The sequence below is a fragment of the Electrophorus electricus genome, chromosome 26 (assembly GCF_013358815.1).
Source record: "Electrophorus electricus isolate fEleEle1 chromosome 26, fEleEle1.pri, whole genome shotgun sequence".
Classification (NCBI taxonomy): Eukaryota; Metazoa; Chordata; class Actinopteri; order Gymnotiformes; family Gymnotidae; genus Electrophorus; species Electrophorus electricus.
The window spans coordinates 4,147,457-4,162,859 of NC_049560.1; the positions used below are offsets into that span (position 1 = coordinate 4,147,457).

General features: G+C 41.8%; 1 protein-coding gene across 3 annotated transcripts; it reads right to left on the reverse strand.

Moving 5' to 3' along the window:
• Nucleotides 1-4,424: 4,424 nt before the first annotated feature.
• Nucleotides 4,425-15,398, reverse strand: cilp2 (cartilage intermediate layer protein 2). 3 transcript variants are annotated; one of them, XM_027008130.2, is made up of 10 exons: nt 15,317-15,398; nt 11,281-11,376; nt 10,535-10,804; nt 10,210-10,392; nt 9,670-9,825; nt 9,257-9,574; nt 8,976-9,084; nt 8,717-8,874; nt 5,045-7,476; nt 4,425-4,957 (listed from the first exon to the last, which is right to left on the reverse strand). In XM_027008130.2, exons 1-9 carry the CDS (start codon nt 15,378-15,380, stop codon nt 5,057-5,059), a joined length of 3,774 nt encoding a protein of 1,257 aa, XP_026863931.2. In that variant the 5' UTR covers nt 15,381-15,398; the 3' UTR covers nt 4,425-4,957; nt 5,045-5,056. The 3 variants fall into 3 exon arrangements, with proteins under 3 accessions (XP_026863931.2, XP_026863932.2, XP_026863933.2); XM_027008131.2 differs by lacking the exons at nt 11,281-11,376; nt 15,317-15,398 and adding an exon at nt 11,121-11,210; XM_027008132.2 differs by lacking the exons at nt 11,281-11,376; nt 15,317-15,398 and adding an exon at nt 10,949-11,026.
• Between the last annotated feature and the right edge of the window lie 5 nt (nt 15,399-15,403).

Below are 15,403 nucleotides of genomic sequence, written 5' to 3' on the forward strand. Positions count from 1 at the left end.
TCCAAATTATGTTTTTTACAGCAACAAGTATATGAATGAGAAGTATATGAATGAGGAATAACAGATGAGACAATACTCCAAGCATGCTATTGCTCTTCTTCCCACCATCACAGAGACCTGCATTCTGCACAGAATCATTGAAAGGCTCACTCCACCCTGTTCCAGACTCCTGTAGGGTTGGAGGTAATTCCATGAGAAAGAATTGCTCTGTGTAGACATTCACAAGTCACCACAATCAAATTCAGTTTGCATTTGGACTCGGTGAATGCGCTTGTAACATACTAACTGATCTCGTTAGTATGTATGACATGTAACATACTAACCAGACCAGACAAGTACATAGGACTAATTAACAAGCATTTAAAATAGATTTAAATTATGTGTCTCCAGTGTATTCTTAACATTGTAAAGCTGACTTTGTGCTGTTTGGTCAAAATATACATTATGCATTCTTAATGTTTACAATAACAGCAAAAGAGAGAATGGTGTGAAGCACCTTGTTGGCCTGGTTGTAAATCCCAGCCCCTCACGTTTAGAAGGCTGAGATGTCTCCGCTAGGAGGAGCACTCTAGTGGCTTTTTCTGCATCGAGAAAGAGAAAACTTGTGGCACGTTGCAACAGGGGCAATGTGTTCTAGTTCGGTTTCAGTTGAGATGTTTCACATATAGGTGTCCTTCAATCATCTGTAGTTCCGATCACAAGTACAGACAGCCCCAATTTATTTATTCATTCATCTGTGCAATAATTTTCTCTAGGCCAATTAGACTTACGTAAGCTCCAGTGTTGTAGAGTTGTAAACCACGGCTCTCCTGGGTCCCAATTACAGTTCCCAGTCTGATTTATCATAATAACACCCTCTCTGAGTGCATTTAGCAATCACCTGCTAGTGGAAAAAGATACTGCACTAATTTCTTCCAACTCAGATTAATAAAGAACATGTAGTACAAATCTAAATAATTGAAAGAATCTACCTGATGAAAAAAATATTTATTACTTACACAGGTAGAAAAAGAATTTATTTATTACTTTTTAAAAAAGTACATGTTACAGAAGGAATAAAATTGATCATTGCAGTTAGGCCTGGCAAAACTTTCTCCATATTTCCAAAAATCTTTTTTCCCTTTCTTTTCTTGTATCATAGGCTATTTCAGAGTATGCTCTGGGGAAGAGAAATGCATCTTTGTTATTAATTATATTTCCGCTTAAATAACTGAGTAGCATCTGCATCCAGTAATGAATTTTAGCTTGTCTACATTAAATTTGTTTCTCTAGGCTACAGTAAGTTAGCCACTCAGATCTTAAACAATTACATTTCTTATCATTACTTTATCATATGTCTCCCTTCCTCTTCTCCTTGTGGAGGGCCTACACACGACCTTTGACCTTGTCAGTGAAGAAACATGATGAGAAAATGACACAAGAATAAAAGGTCCATCATATAGGCCAGTCTAAATTATTCAGTGCTTATTACAATGTTTTATTTGACCAACTGTGAGTCAATAGTGTTGCATTTGCGAGTAAACCATTTTAGAAAGACTATCAGAGAAGCAAAACCATTATTTACACTGGGGTAAGGGCAACGTAAATGAGCAGCTCTGTTCTTAAGTCATTGCTTCTAACACACACTGGGCTTTATTACATCATTTTCAATGCTACTATGAGAGCTGGACATAACCGCTACCTAATGTATATTTGGCTTTAATACATGATGGTCATGTAGTCATAAAAGAAGTCGTCATTAGTGCAACAAACTGTCAGAACAAATGGTTTTCACATTCCCCTTCTGTGGCAAATTATTGATTTTATATACTGTTCGTTAGAAATACTGCATTAGTGTAATAGTGTAATGGAGTTTTTTCTAATTGTCTTTGTTCAAACTATGACCTTGGTTTCTGTATCTGTACCACTGCCATTGCAATGAACTCAAAGAATGACAATGAATATGTCCTCAGGGAAACCTTATTCACAGTTTACATACTTTAATATGTGATCCAAAGATGAACAATGTCATGCAATATAAGTTACGTTAAAAAATGTACAGTACATCGGAATTCTTGGGAGGGATTTCTAAAATAGAGATGCCTTCCAGAAAACAATGTCAAAGAGAAAACTTACATTACAACCTAGAAAGTATAAGGAAATTCCTGAATACTTTTTATAGCCTTCCTGAGCTCAGCCTGATTGTTGAGAATGGACGTATATGTGCACTCATAGCTCAGTGGATATTGAAATATAAATTAAGGCCAAGTAACTTCTTTTTAACTGAATGAGTTTAATTGGTCATTTTCTGCATAGCATACGTTAAGTAGAAGTGTACTGCAGTCGGTGGACAAGCAGCTGGAGTTTACCGTATACAGCTTAGCCAGGTCAATAACAATTTATTCAAGCTTGACAAAGAAATTGTATACATTTAGTTCAAAAAGTAAATAAAACACAGCTAGGTGAAATCCCTTTAGATGATCTTTATTTACTGCTTCATGGTTTGTTAACTTGTTTGTTTTTTATGATGCGAGTCTGTTCAGGCAAACAAACACTCTAAATACTGCAGATGATTCTGGTTTCTTTCATTTCAGACATTTGTTCTGGGAAATGGTGCTAACTGTGAGTTTACACATCTGTCCTTATTGAAATTAAAATGGACAAATGTGTCAAATATGTTTATTATGTCCAAGATTATAGGGCCAGGGCAAAGACCTTATTAACTCATATTAACTTCCTGCTTTGTAGACTGAGCTCTGCAGATAATAAAAATCATTTCTGTAATTTCTAAATTATGACCCTGAATCATTTTTCCCGTTTCCCTTTGTACTATCCAGAGAGAGATTTATTGGTAACAGTTTACATGACGGTGGTGTTGAAGGTATCATTGTATAGTCTTACTGCATGTTCTTCAGGGTTTTCATCCAAAGGTCTGTTTTGGAATGAGCTCATCCTTGCTGCTCTTTAATGTTCTTGTCAATTTTTCACCCTTTGCCCTAAATCATTAGACTAGTCTCACTATCACATTTCTACTATGGCATCTGGGTCTGCGAATATTTTACTTTGGAGTAAGAGCCCACATAACAGCTTACCACCCATATGTGTCCATAAAATAATCACCCGTAGAACATGGTGTTAACTAGTTAGCTAAGTGTTTAGCAAAACAAGGCTATTTTTCAACAACGTTAATGATTTTAGGGTAAATTTGAGACAGTTCTCTCTGAGATGTTTGAGATAACTCAGTACAAAACATTCAGCAGATGGGTTCTTCACATATTTCCCAATGGGCTTTGCATCCAGTTCACACTGTACCATTTGAAATGTTTTAAATTGATGTTCTTGGTAAACCAGGGGCCCTCTGTGTCATATAGGGCTTGCTCATTCATCGCATCATTTCTCTAGTCCATTGGGATTCAGACAGACAAACAACGTCCACGTCATTATCTATTCTGAGCCTTTCAAGTAATACACCCAATTAACTGTTTCCTGATTTGTCTACGTTTCGTGATTCGTCCCAGTGCAGTAAACCTTGGATGGCAAGAAAACGAGACGGTTCCCTCTCAGTAATGATAGCTAGAACACTTTATATTAAACCAAAAAAGAAATCTTTAGATTTTCAATGCTCAATACTTAGTTAACTTATACAAATGTTTCATTATACACAGTTCACTGCATCCTTTGTGGCTTTGTGTAAATAGTAGTGTGAATAGTACCTAAAAACATTTTCATACTGAAATCAACTTTGATCCTTGAAGTATTTATTCCCATAGTGACTGAACACACACAAATTGCAATAGCATAGCATTGTCTGACTAACTATGTCAGGAGATTATCACATAAGATTATATTCTTGCAACATTACTTGCTATTTGATCTATAAATTATGAATAATGTCTACTCCAGTAACACTGAATTACTGTCAACTGTCCTTAGCAGGAGGCTATGATTGCTTAGCAAGATATAGTAAGCAGATTTGCATTACATGTGGAACAGACCTCAGCTTGTGCAGGGATTTTTAACAGTCCTGTGATTGGCTGGCTCATAGTTTTTTTTTGTTCAGGGCTCTCAAGTCATTGTCAGAATTATTGCACATTAAGATACATACAGACACCCACAAGAAAAAAAAAAGGATAGGATAGCCTATATACAAACCATGGAATACAATGTGCCAATTCAACATTGTGTATAAAATTGTCATAGATTGTAAAAATTACTTTATGATTGTTATAAATCGCTTGTTCAAGAGGTAGTTTTTAAGATGTGACAAATGATGGATGTCTTAAATGCACTAAATGACATTATATCCATAGGGCTACAGGGTTATCTGTCGTAGTCTGTGCTCTCCAAATTCTCACCGTAGGTGCTGTTTAGTCTACTGGTGGGGTCGCTTTTCCTGGGACAAGTCTCCTTCGCTGGTCAAAGTGAAGAACTGCTGAACTGCATCTGGGATACTGCTGTGCTCATTCGAAAACATCCTTTCTGCTTCACTAAGGATCTGGTGCACTGCACCCCATGCATGCCCACTCCTACAGTGATAACTGACAAAAGAACAGAGACCATCTGTCATTAAATGGAAGCTCATAAGGGGGTTAATGGGATCATGGGAATTGTGAAAGCAGTCTTTAAACAAGGATTTCTTTGGATTTTTAAATGGTAGTAAATGTTTGTGGTATATAAGGAAGGTCCAAAAGACCACACACTTTAGTGAGTGCTGACCATTTATGCTAACTGTAATAAATAAATGCATCCATCCTGAAGTTATGTTGGCCATATGAATTAAAGAAATGTCTTATAATATCATGTGATATTTTTCTAGGAATGAAAAAACATGTGAATAACAATTCCCTTCCGACTCCTGGCCATACATGTCCTTGTACTTAAAACCTGGTGGGTTTGAGACAAATAAATGGGTATCCAATCTGCCCTGAATGGCCAGTTTTGTGATTCTCGTGTCTTTGTCCAGCATTTCCCGGAAGACCTTAGGATGGGAGAGAGGACAAAGTTAATTGACAGTTAGATCCAGTTATGATTGTAACTAATAGAAAAACAAAGGCCAAAATCTCACCTAAGAGCAGATCTACTGCCTTGGTTGAGTCCGTGTGGCTGGTCTCCTCCTGCTTGTAGTGCTACCTCTTCGGCCCTGAGTCCTGCCCTGTTGCTCAGATGGAAATGCCACAACTTGGGCTGAACCTCTTCTGACCTGCATGCCCTGTGATTCCCTCATCTCTCGTGCCATCTGTGCCAAAGTTTGGCGAGGATTAGTTTGTAAGCGCTGGAAAAGACTCTCACGGTTTACTGTTCTTTTGGGACAGCTGAAAGTTAGAGCCACTCCTTCATCTGCCTTCATCTCCCTGGAGAAACCATCTGAGGTACCATCAAAGCAACGACCTATGGCAATCTCTTTGGCAATGCGTGGGTTCTGGTCTGTGACAGTGTAGATTCCATAGTTATGACCCAGGGGATCCACAGGAGCCAACATGTTAAATGCATGAGACACATTGTTTTGTAGAACAGGTGGGTGTTTTGTAAGGTACTCTTGCAGGAGACTGTTGATGCCTGTTCGCCGGCAGTTGCTTTGCGGAAGGACCGTAATAAGAGATCGCTCAACATAAGCTTGGTCAAAAAGCATTCCACTGCACTTGAACTCTAGACAAGCAGCAGAGATGTTGGGATGGCTCATGTCACGAGTGCTGCGAATATCTCTAATGCCATACAATTGACCCCTTGTCTGTGGATGGGTGCCACCAAGGTTCCTTGACCTTACCATAACTTCTGCTGCACCATGGACCTTTACTTTGATATAGCAGGCCCTGAACTCCTGAGGGTTTGGCCACCAAGAGAGATAATCCCCAGTCCATGTTGTAAGATCACTTTCCTGGAAGGGTACTACATTGTACTCATATATGTCTTTCTCCACACGGAAAAAGCGAAAATGATTTGCATAAACAGGTGCATTTTCACATGCAATTAAACTTTGGTAAGGATATATCGGTCCATTAGTTTCATCCAGATTATTAGGATTAGGCTTGGCTAAATTTATTCTTAAGGCAGTTTTTTTAAGTGCTGGGTCATCGTGGTCTGACCGTTGGTAATCTAACTTGTCTAAATATGGTTGTGACACACCAATGATATTAGGATTCATTTTTGGTGTCGATGGAGCTGCCTCAAGTTCTTCACCCCCCATTATGGCAGTGATATAAGCTGTGTATGCATCAGGCTTCTGAGCATCACAGAAGGCTGGGAGACAAGCTCCATTAGGTCCTGTTATCACACTGTCAAAACGCCCCCAAGCTCTAGGATTTGATGAATAGCCTGGCTTGGGCTCCAGGTTTATAAGGTTGATCACCACTCCTTCAAGCTGCTCAGTAGGAAGGAACTTGTCACTCATGTACGCCCGCACCTTGACATAGCAGCGCCGATTTTCAGGTACATCCAAGTTGAACAACCTGCGCTCCCTGATTTCCATGTTTCCTATCAAGAAAGTGCGTTCCTCTCTTTTTGCCCTCCCATTTCCTTCCGAGTAGGTAGCCTGAGTAGTTTGGAAATCACCCTCTTCCTCCCAAATACCTGTGCTGGGATTGAGAGACCAGAGTTTCATAGTGGACATATGCTCTTGCATTTTGACATGCTCCGTGTCAAGGAGAACTTGGACTTCACCAGCTCCAAGGATTTCTTGGTTTGCCTCATCTCTGAAGTCAACAGAAAACATCCCGTATGTCCTCAGAGGCAGAATGTCTCCCTCATCACCCACGTAATTTAGGTCTCCTGGTGTAGCAGAAGCAGTTGTGATGTTGCGCGGGTCAAAGAAGGTGACACTGGCTTTGACCGTACCCTCATATGTTTCCCCGGTGGGTTTGTGAAAAGAGTTGGGAGGTATGATTAGTTGACCAATGGGTTCCTCTCCTTTTATTTCACCCAGGTAAATCGTGTTGGTCTCTCCAGCGTCGATGTCTATAGGCGGCTGCTTCCTCATGACTTTTACATCATGGTATACTGCACCACCTCTTTTGTCAAAAATAAAAACCTTGAGAGTATCTATGAATTTTTGTGCTGGGTCTACAAAGTTCACTACCAGGCGCCGGGTGTCTGAAGGGATGTGAATTGTGAACCCACCCTGATATCCCGTGATTCCTATTCGATCCTTCCCCAAGAAAATGTGTCCAAAGCGTAGGGGCTCATCATTGTCTGCAGCAGCCACCCGACCCCGGACAAGAATTTTGGGCTCCACACATTTCTGGCAACCACATTCCCTCACAACTTTTATAGGCAGAGTATAGCTGCCACAGTTTATCTCCATGGTATCCAATTTCTTCACCCCACAGCAGAAAGCAGATGCATCTCTGCAGCGTAGGTCAAAGTCCAGTGACCCAGGACATTTGTTTTGAGGACAGCGGCCAGTGTTAAAGAACTTGGATTCTGTACTTGGCTGTTTACAGTCTAATGGCAGTTTAATCAGGTGCCTCTCAGGTGTTGAATTACAGGGTGGCATTCCTTTAGCTGTAGAAGATGAAAATGCACAGAGTGAACTTGCAATATTTAGCCTCAGAAAAAGTACACAAACTTTTTACCACCTATAGCATATTCTAATTAATTCTTGAAGATATCTGTAGTGGCTGACATAATTTTCATGTCATAAATGGAAAAGTCAGACCATTCAAACATTTAAAATAATATAAACAAAGCAACAAATCAGCAACAGATACTTACATAACTGTTCAATTTATGTTCAATTTATCAATCCTGTGCATAAGCACAGGATACTTCCTGTATCAGCATAGCTTTACATGACAAATACATTATTTGCATCATTATCTAATTGCAGAAAGCTATCCCATATCAATTCAATATAAATGCTATATTCAGACAATTATGGCTTGGTTAAATCTCCATGAACTCTAATAATTTGCATATACAAAAATATATGTGCATATACAAAAAAACATGAATGCTGATTTTCCCAAAAGTTGGCAAACTGATTAAAGCTCATGATTTCACAACAGAATCAATAGTTCAGTGTCTCAAAATTAGTGACTGCAGTCAGATGGGGAAACATAATGAGCACATGAAACCATGACTGTATTAGCTATTCATTTAAGCAAAAGAAAGCTGACACCCTGTCTTACTGAGTGTGGTGGAAATGAACTTGTTGAAAAGTGTTCTGAAGCTGTAATTTAAATTCAACATTACACACATCCATTTGACTTTATTAAGCATCATTATCATGTTATTTCACTGAAGTGTATTTTCATGTAATGAGCCAGAGAGTGATCCTTCTGTAGGCTTCTGTGGCTGATGGTTTTAGCACACCAAGCAGCAGGCTTGAGCTATATCTTGGGTAACAAGCAGCATGGGAATGTGCACAATGTGTAGTTATGTGGATATGGAGAGACAGAGAAAAAAAAAAAGATTTATTGAGAGTCTTGGATTTCACTTAAATATCCAGAACTCTACAGCAGTGGGGTTTGAAGTTTTAGTATGGCCATAGTCATTTCTTGACATCGGTTTTTGAAAAATAAAATAAATATCTCTACCAACATAAACGGAAGAAAATGTTCCTTGCCCTCAGGCTGCTAGACATTGCTGACTTTAGTGCTTTATTATATTAAGCTTGACTTTTTATGCTTTAAAAAAAAAAATAAAGCATTTCAACCTGCCATTGCACACAAATATTGTAGTGATCTTCACATTCTCCTCCAAGTAGTCTGACATGTGACACTTTAACTGGTTGTCCACTTACCAAAAACACTTAGGGAGGCTGGAGTGGACTTGATGCTTCCTGTTGGGCTGCTGACTTTGCAGTGGTACTGCCCTGACTGCTCTGGCTTCAGATCACGCAGTGTCAGACCTTCATCATACTTGTATATTTTCTGGTCCAACAAGGTTCCATTGTGATACCTAGAGGCAAAAAAAAGGCCTTATTTAGACACAGCACTAAAGGTTGTGAATATATATTTAAGAATTAGAAGATTGATCAAAAACTATGATTATTTTCCTACCAGTAATGTTTGTTAGGATTTGGTGTTCCCATAGCTTTACAGCAAAGAGTGACACGTTGTCCTTCATATCGTACTTTGTCTTCAGGATGCTTTACAATATAGGGCTTTTCTGTAGGCAAAAATACCAGCTAATATGCATTAGTAATTACTGGAAAACATAATTTCTAATTAACATGTATCTCTCTCTCTCTCTCTCTCTCTCTCTGGGTGTTCACAGTCAATGCTCATTAGTGTTAATTTGGACTTTTATGAATTATGATGAAATGCTTCAGTGAGTTTACCTGAGGACCTGAGCAAAGCTCTCACCCAGAGCTGTTCGGTGCTGTTGTTGAGAATGGGCACACTGGCAGGAGTGAATTTCTCTTTGCTGATGAGGACATGTGTCCCAGGGCCTGAACACATGCCAGCGACCCTGAATCGACCCTCTGCATCCGTCCGGGCTCGGACTGGCTCTGGCTGGGCCTCCTCCGCCACGCTGGCCCCAGCCACAGGAACTCCGGTCACACTCCAAACTTCCCCATACAGTGTCCGTCCTTCGCACACACAGTGGCTGCAGTCCTCACTTGGACGTCCTTCGGGGCACATACGTTGGCACAGTACTGCGGAATGTGTGCACACAAAACACCGTTCATCTTATGATCACATTCCCTCTTATTCTCTATGTGCATACCCATGCGTTTTTAGGAGGCAGCACCTGGACACGGGGTGTTCCCACACTTCTGGACCTCTGCTGGTCTCCCGGGGCATTGCATTTTATCTGATGACCTGTTGCAAGTCCTTCGTCTGCCCCTTCGACCTTTCCCGCAAGTCCCTGAGCATGCACTCCACAACCCCCACTGACTCCACTTGGCTACAGGGACAAGATGGGAGGGTACCCCTGTGCGTTTACATCACTGACCTTTAAGCACAACCTGCCTGGATAACCAACATGGCTGACAGCCTCTTTGAAGGGGTGGCATATTGATTTCTTGATCAAAGCCTACAAAACCCTTTGTACAGGAAATGCATTATAATTAATCCAACTGACAGGATGGTAAATGTTTCTTAAAAACATCGAGAACCTGATCTCACGGTGCTCTTGAGTTTTTTATCCATATATTGTACGATGAGAAGAAAATGTTTAAAACCCTTCATGAGCAGCACACTAATGTGCTGAGGCTTCCCAGCAGAAGGGGCTAATATAAGACATATTGCAAAACTTTCTGATTTACTTGAATTTTCTTTGGCTGGCTACCTTGGCATGGTGAAGTGGAGCACTCCCTCCGCTCAGTATGAGGGCCCGTGCAGGGCGGTGCCACCAGCATCGGCACAGGCTGCGTGCTGACACATTTCCGCCTACGCACCTGGATGCCCATGTCGTTACACGCAGAGGTCGAACAAGGACCCCATGCGCCCCAGTCCGTCCAGTACGCCTGAACTGAGGCCAATGACAAAAGCAGACAGCTAAATCCAAAAGCCCCTCCAGCACAGTAATTCATCTCTGTCTCATAAAGCATGGCTCAAATGCACAGTATCCAGCAATCTGCCACACCCGATTTGGGGCGCATGACTAATAGTACCTGGAGGACATTGGAATCTGACGTGGTAATTGGAGCAGATGCGGTCGTATGGCTGTTCTTTGTTGATGCACCAGAAGCCCTTATCCAGGCTGGAGTGCACCACCTCCCCAGTGTCGGCGGCAGCAACCCAGTCAGTGGTGCGCACTTCCATGGCCACTGGCCGCACGCACACCCTTTCTCGGTAGTAGAAACGAATGGCCTCAAGTCTCTCGTAGTCCCCATTACCACCAGGATGATCAATGTTGAACCAGGACGTCCACTCTGTCAACCCTGGGTTGCCGAGAACACAAAAACCAAACAAGACGTTCTTAGGAAGTTGATCTTTTCTGGACTTGGATTTAAGTCTTGCCTTAAACTAAAAAATGCAGTTTGTGTTTTTCCCAAACCAAGTCTTGCTAACAGAATTAGGCTCACCAGGCAAAGTTAGAAAGAGCTCTTTTCAGAGTCTGGAAGGAAAAAGCCTGGAATAAAGTCTGAGTACTCATCTTGTTTTAATTAAAAATGCTTGTTAAGAGCTAGTGTGTCATTACTTCAGCATCACATTGTGCTTGTATTAGAGGGGCTCACATTCAGAGAGCTGGATTACCTCATGCGCACGCCTCTCACTTTCATATAATTCTGCGTGTTTAGACACTGGCTAAGCTGGCCACAGTTACTACTGTTAGCTCCAGCATCACAGCAGCAAATGCTCATGACATACAGATGAATTAACCACAGAACCAACACATTAATTCAGCCATAATGACCTGTGGTCTGAGGATCAGCAATACTGTTGTAGGCCAGTTTTGTGTTCCTGTTCCTTCGATTCGACCATCGTACCTCCGACTTGTTCCGGCTAGAACCTGTTGGTAGTAAGAAAGAAAATAGCACTACTACAATACAGTTCACACCACACTGGGTGTCATGTGTTCATTCTCGATGGCGCACTGCTGTTTATAGCTCTTTTTCAGAAGTTTCTTCCCAGCATGTTTCTTGGAAGGCATGTAGGTGTGGGAATGGCAGTGGAATGTTCTTCAGACTAATGGGAAGTCTGCAGAAGACACTTGATCTTTCAAGTGTCCCTTGGGTGTCTGACCTCTCAATGGTCTTTGTCTTGGTGCCAAATGGAAGCCTGTCTTAGTTTTTCTGCCCCTATATCCAGTAGTGTCATTAGCCCATCTGGATGTTCTCCAGTCAGACGCAGGTGAACTCCTGATATCTGATCCCCTGGGGTAAACGGGGTGAGTTCAATTCCCTAGACCACAGGTTCTGGAGTATAAAACGGCAAAGACCTGAAAAGGCATATGGAAAAGTACAGCAGTCGAGTCATCTGAAGTGGGCGCTCTCCTGTGTCCTCTATGACTCCTTCCTCAGCAGCTATACTTAGGACAGTGTGGTCAGATGTTTCAGATTTCTTGGGTTAATCTCTCTGGGGTCCTCATTCTATGGCATCATTGTTTGACCATAAATTACCTCTTGCTTGAAAGCATCACCTAATTTCATTAGTTATCAAGTGCTATTGTATAAACACAGCAAAGGAAAAGTGCATATAACGGCATAGTCCAGGTCCAGGAGTTGTGCTGATGAAAGCTCGTTTTTTTGCTTCGCACGTCCCAGTAAAGGAAGATGATGCTTTCCTCCGTACAGCTATTCTGAGGAGCCTGTTGTTGTGCTGTTGGTCCAGAACTGTGAAGAAACCTGAAAGGCAGATGCTTCTGGAACAGAGGCAGCGTGGAGGAGTGATGGGGGTGGGAACGTTCAACTGTGGCTTCTAAACGAGTCGTGGAGTAGACAACACACATGCACACCCCACCAGCTAGCCAGCGTGGAGCCTCCTTGTGGGTTTCACCGGGCCTCCTACCTAAATCATGACTTCCAGCTGCTACCCACAAGGCCTGTACCTATTAATAAACTGCTCTGTATATAATAACTTTTCTAGGAGAGGGATGCGAAGTGGAAAAATGTTCAGAGAAATCTGTTAACGTGGGCCATTTTCTCAGTGGCGACGTTTCCAGCAAATGTAGCCAATCCGTGCAGCGCAGCACCCTAACAGTTGATTGCTCTGCTGTTAGCCAGCACTGCCTCAGCAGGTTAGGCCCAGGGAGGTCTCCTGCTTAACTTCCCCACACCACTCCTTATATGCCACCTTCGGATATTGAGAAGGTCCTTTACACGTGTCTTATGTCCCTGACTATTGCTCTTGTTTTACTATACTTTTATTAGTGTTTGATGCCTTTGTTTATCAAATCCGAGACCCAAAGTGATTTCTGCAGACAAACGATGAGATTGAAATCATTTTTCATTCTGAGCCTTTTCGGAACTCTGAATTCGACTTTTTTAGCAGTGATATATTGGCACATGCACATTTACAAATGTGCTCATCTCAAAAGAATTTCCAGAAGCAACAGTTATAATTCAGCCACCTTCCACACTCCTCCAGTAATGTCTGACAAAACAGCTCAGTAACAGGATTCTGCGTGTCTGCTGGGGATCAAGTATGTCAGAATTTATGCTGCAGTGGAAACAATAGGTAAGTGACTGCCAAACGTATGCCAGTGTTTATGGCCAGTGCATATGTGTGCTCTCAACATAGAAAGACATGCAGTTCGCTCATAAAGTGGCTTTCACTACATTTATTTTGGGAAGTAGTGCTCTCGTAAGAGATTTAGTTCTAGTTCACTGTAGCATTTCTCTGTACTGTACTGACTTGTTCCAGTTATATTATACAAGTTCACCTTTACTGGTTGAGCTTTACTGGTGTTCTCCCAGGTCTTCTTACCTCAGCTTGTCTGTCTATACTGAGCCAGGATACAAAAGTGCAAGTACAATTAATGTGTTCACTCTAATTACAAAGTAGATGTTTTTAAAATGACTTAAGTGTTTCTTCTATAACCAGAAGCTCATAAAATAATGTCCTGTGAAAAAAGGATGCAAATATCTATGCCAAAACATCAACTGCAAATTTACTTATAAGAAGAGAATGTAAAAAAAAGACTAATAATATTTTGTTTGGCACATTATTTAAGGACTTGGACAAGCTAAGGTTTGTGGGATGGATATTGAAGCAGTGCTGGCATTACACTTAAGTGGAATAACAGGGATGTGAGGGCACTGGAAATATCTTTTCCATTTCCATGGCACATTACAACAGTCCTGTAACAAGCACATGTTTTTTGAAATCAGGAGCACTCCATTCCAGGCAGAAGTCACGGCCATCCAAACAACATTCCGCATGCCATTATGTATTAATATATGCAAATGAGGGCCAAAAAAAGGTGTGTGTGTGCGCACACAAGGTGTGTGAGAGAGTGTAAGTGTCTGTGTGCGTGTGTGAGAGAGAATGTGTGCGTGTGTGTGTGTGCGCGCGCGTGTGCGTGTGCGCGCGCAAGAGAGAGCGTGTGCGTGTGCGTGTGTTTTTTTACCCTTGGTTCACAGACATGTGGAAACAGTTTTTCCTCTCCAGCTTGTATACTGGCTGAGGTGTGCTTGCATGGAAGGCTCAGATGTTGAGGTCTGTCTGATCTGTCTGATTAGGTTTGGGACAGGACTAGGTACTGCTGCCTGAACATTCCTGAGCCTCTCCACTTTGGGCCAGAAGCATCTTCACCTCATTATCCCAAACTGAACTGTCTTGCAACGTCGAATAATGACAAACCGCCTGCCACAGTGCTTCTGAGAGTTTAAAAGGGCTGTGATGACTCTGTCCATTTTGGTCTTGCTGTCTACATGTCGGCTGGACTGGGATACGTGTACAGTGACGTAAAGATCAGATGGCACCCATTCCGTGGCTCTCAGGCAAGTCGCAACACATAACATCACAAATTTTCTTTGGTTTCACTTTTCCCTCCCTGTTTCTTTCTTCCCACATCAAAGTGCCTGGGATAGATGTTTCCCTCAAGGGAATCTTGGCAGTTAATTCCAGCAAAGGGAAAGCATCTGCAGAATTGATCGTTTAAATGCGGCAGATGAGCGAGTGGCAACATTTACTTTGGTGTGCTGAGAATGCTGTCACCTCACCATTAGACGATCCTGGCACAGCTACAGTGGCTTACAGCTCATTACAGAATGACTGAGTGCCATCTGGTTATTTAAAACTCTGATTTAAAGCCTGAGCCGAAGACGTCCACCCTTTTCCACTCCACCATTGCGGTGTGTCGGAGAACAGCTGTCTACTAACATTAGGAGACAGGTAATAAATCCCACAAGAGGCTGAGGTGGAGCGGAGACAAGCGGGAGTGACAGTGGAGCGAGGAGACGTGAGAGAAGGATGGAGGAGGAGTTTCCCAGGACGCTCCTAGACATTCCACTGGCCATGGATGAAAAATGTGAACGCAAAGCCAAAATGTATTTGTATTCTGCTAAGCATCTGTATACAGTGCCACCTTGTAAATCCATGAATATCTCTGCAATTTTACAGATTTTTTTTTAAAAGAAGAGTTTGAAGCGGTTGAGAAAGAACAAACATTTATAAAATTACACATTGTTGACTCAGTATTTTATTATTTTAAAAAGCTGTTTATGCCTAGCATACAAAAGGGTTGAGCATGTTGCATAAAGGTGTGAAATCCACACACAATAATTGACGTGTCACTTTAATCTTTAATGAAAATCTCACCCGTCAGTTACCTAAATGAAACGGGGTCACCCGAGAAGCATCTAAAAATGCACCTTAGCATCAGAGAACAAAACAAAAGTGAACAACCAAGCACTGTGTTGTTTCCATCTCTTGCAGCTCTCCATCTCTGCTGTTAAGTGCTTAATTCTTCACCTGAAGATTTTAATGAAGGCAGATGAGTGACGTACCTTGTGCCAGGGCCAGGACAGCGAGGAGACCCAGGATCAACGACCTCCGTCTCCAGCTCCACATGGTCCCACTCCCACAGCTGAGCT

Bases quoted from the DNA above. Each gene is read 5' to 3' on its own strand.
- cilp2 (XM_027008130.2), bottom strand. From the start codon at position 15,380: ATGTGGAGCTGGAGACGGAGGTCGTTGATCCTGGGTCTCCTCGCTGTC. The intron at 10,805-11,280 runs GTCATTATGGCT...TCGGCAACCCAG, and splicing joins TGCTGATCCTCAGACCACAG to GGTTGACAGAGTGGACGTCC. The intron at 7,477-8,716 runs GTAAGTGGACAA...CATCTTCTACAG, and splicing joins AGCCTCCCTAAGTGTTTTTG to CTAAAGGAATGCCACCCTGT.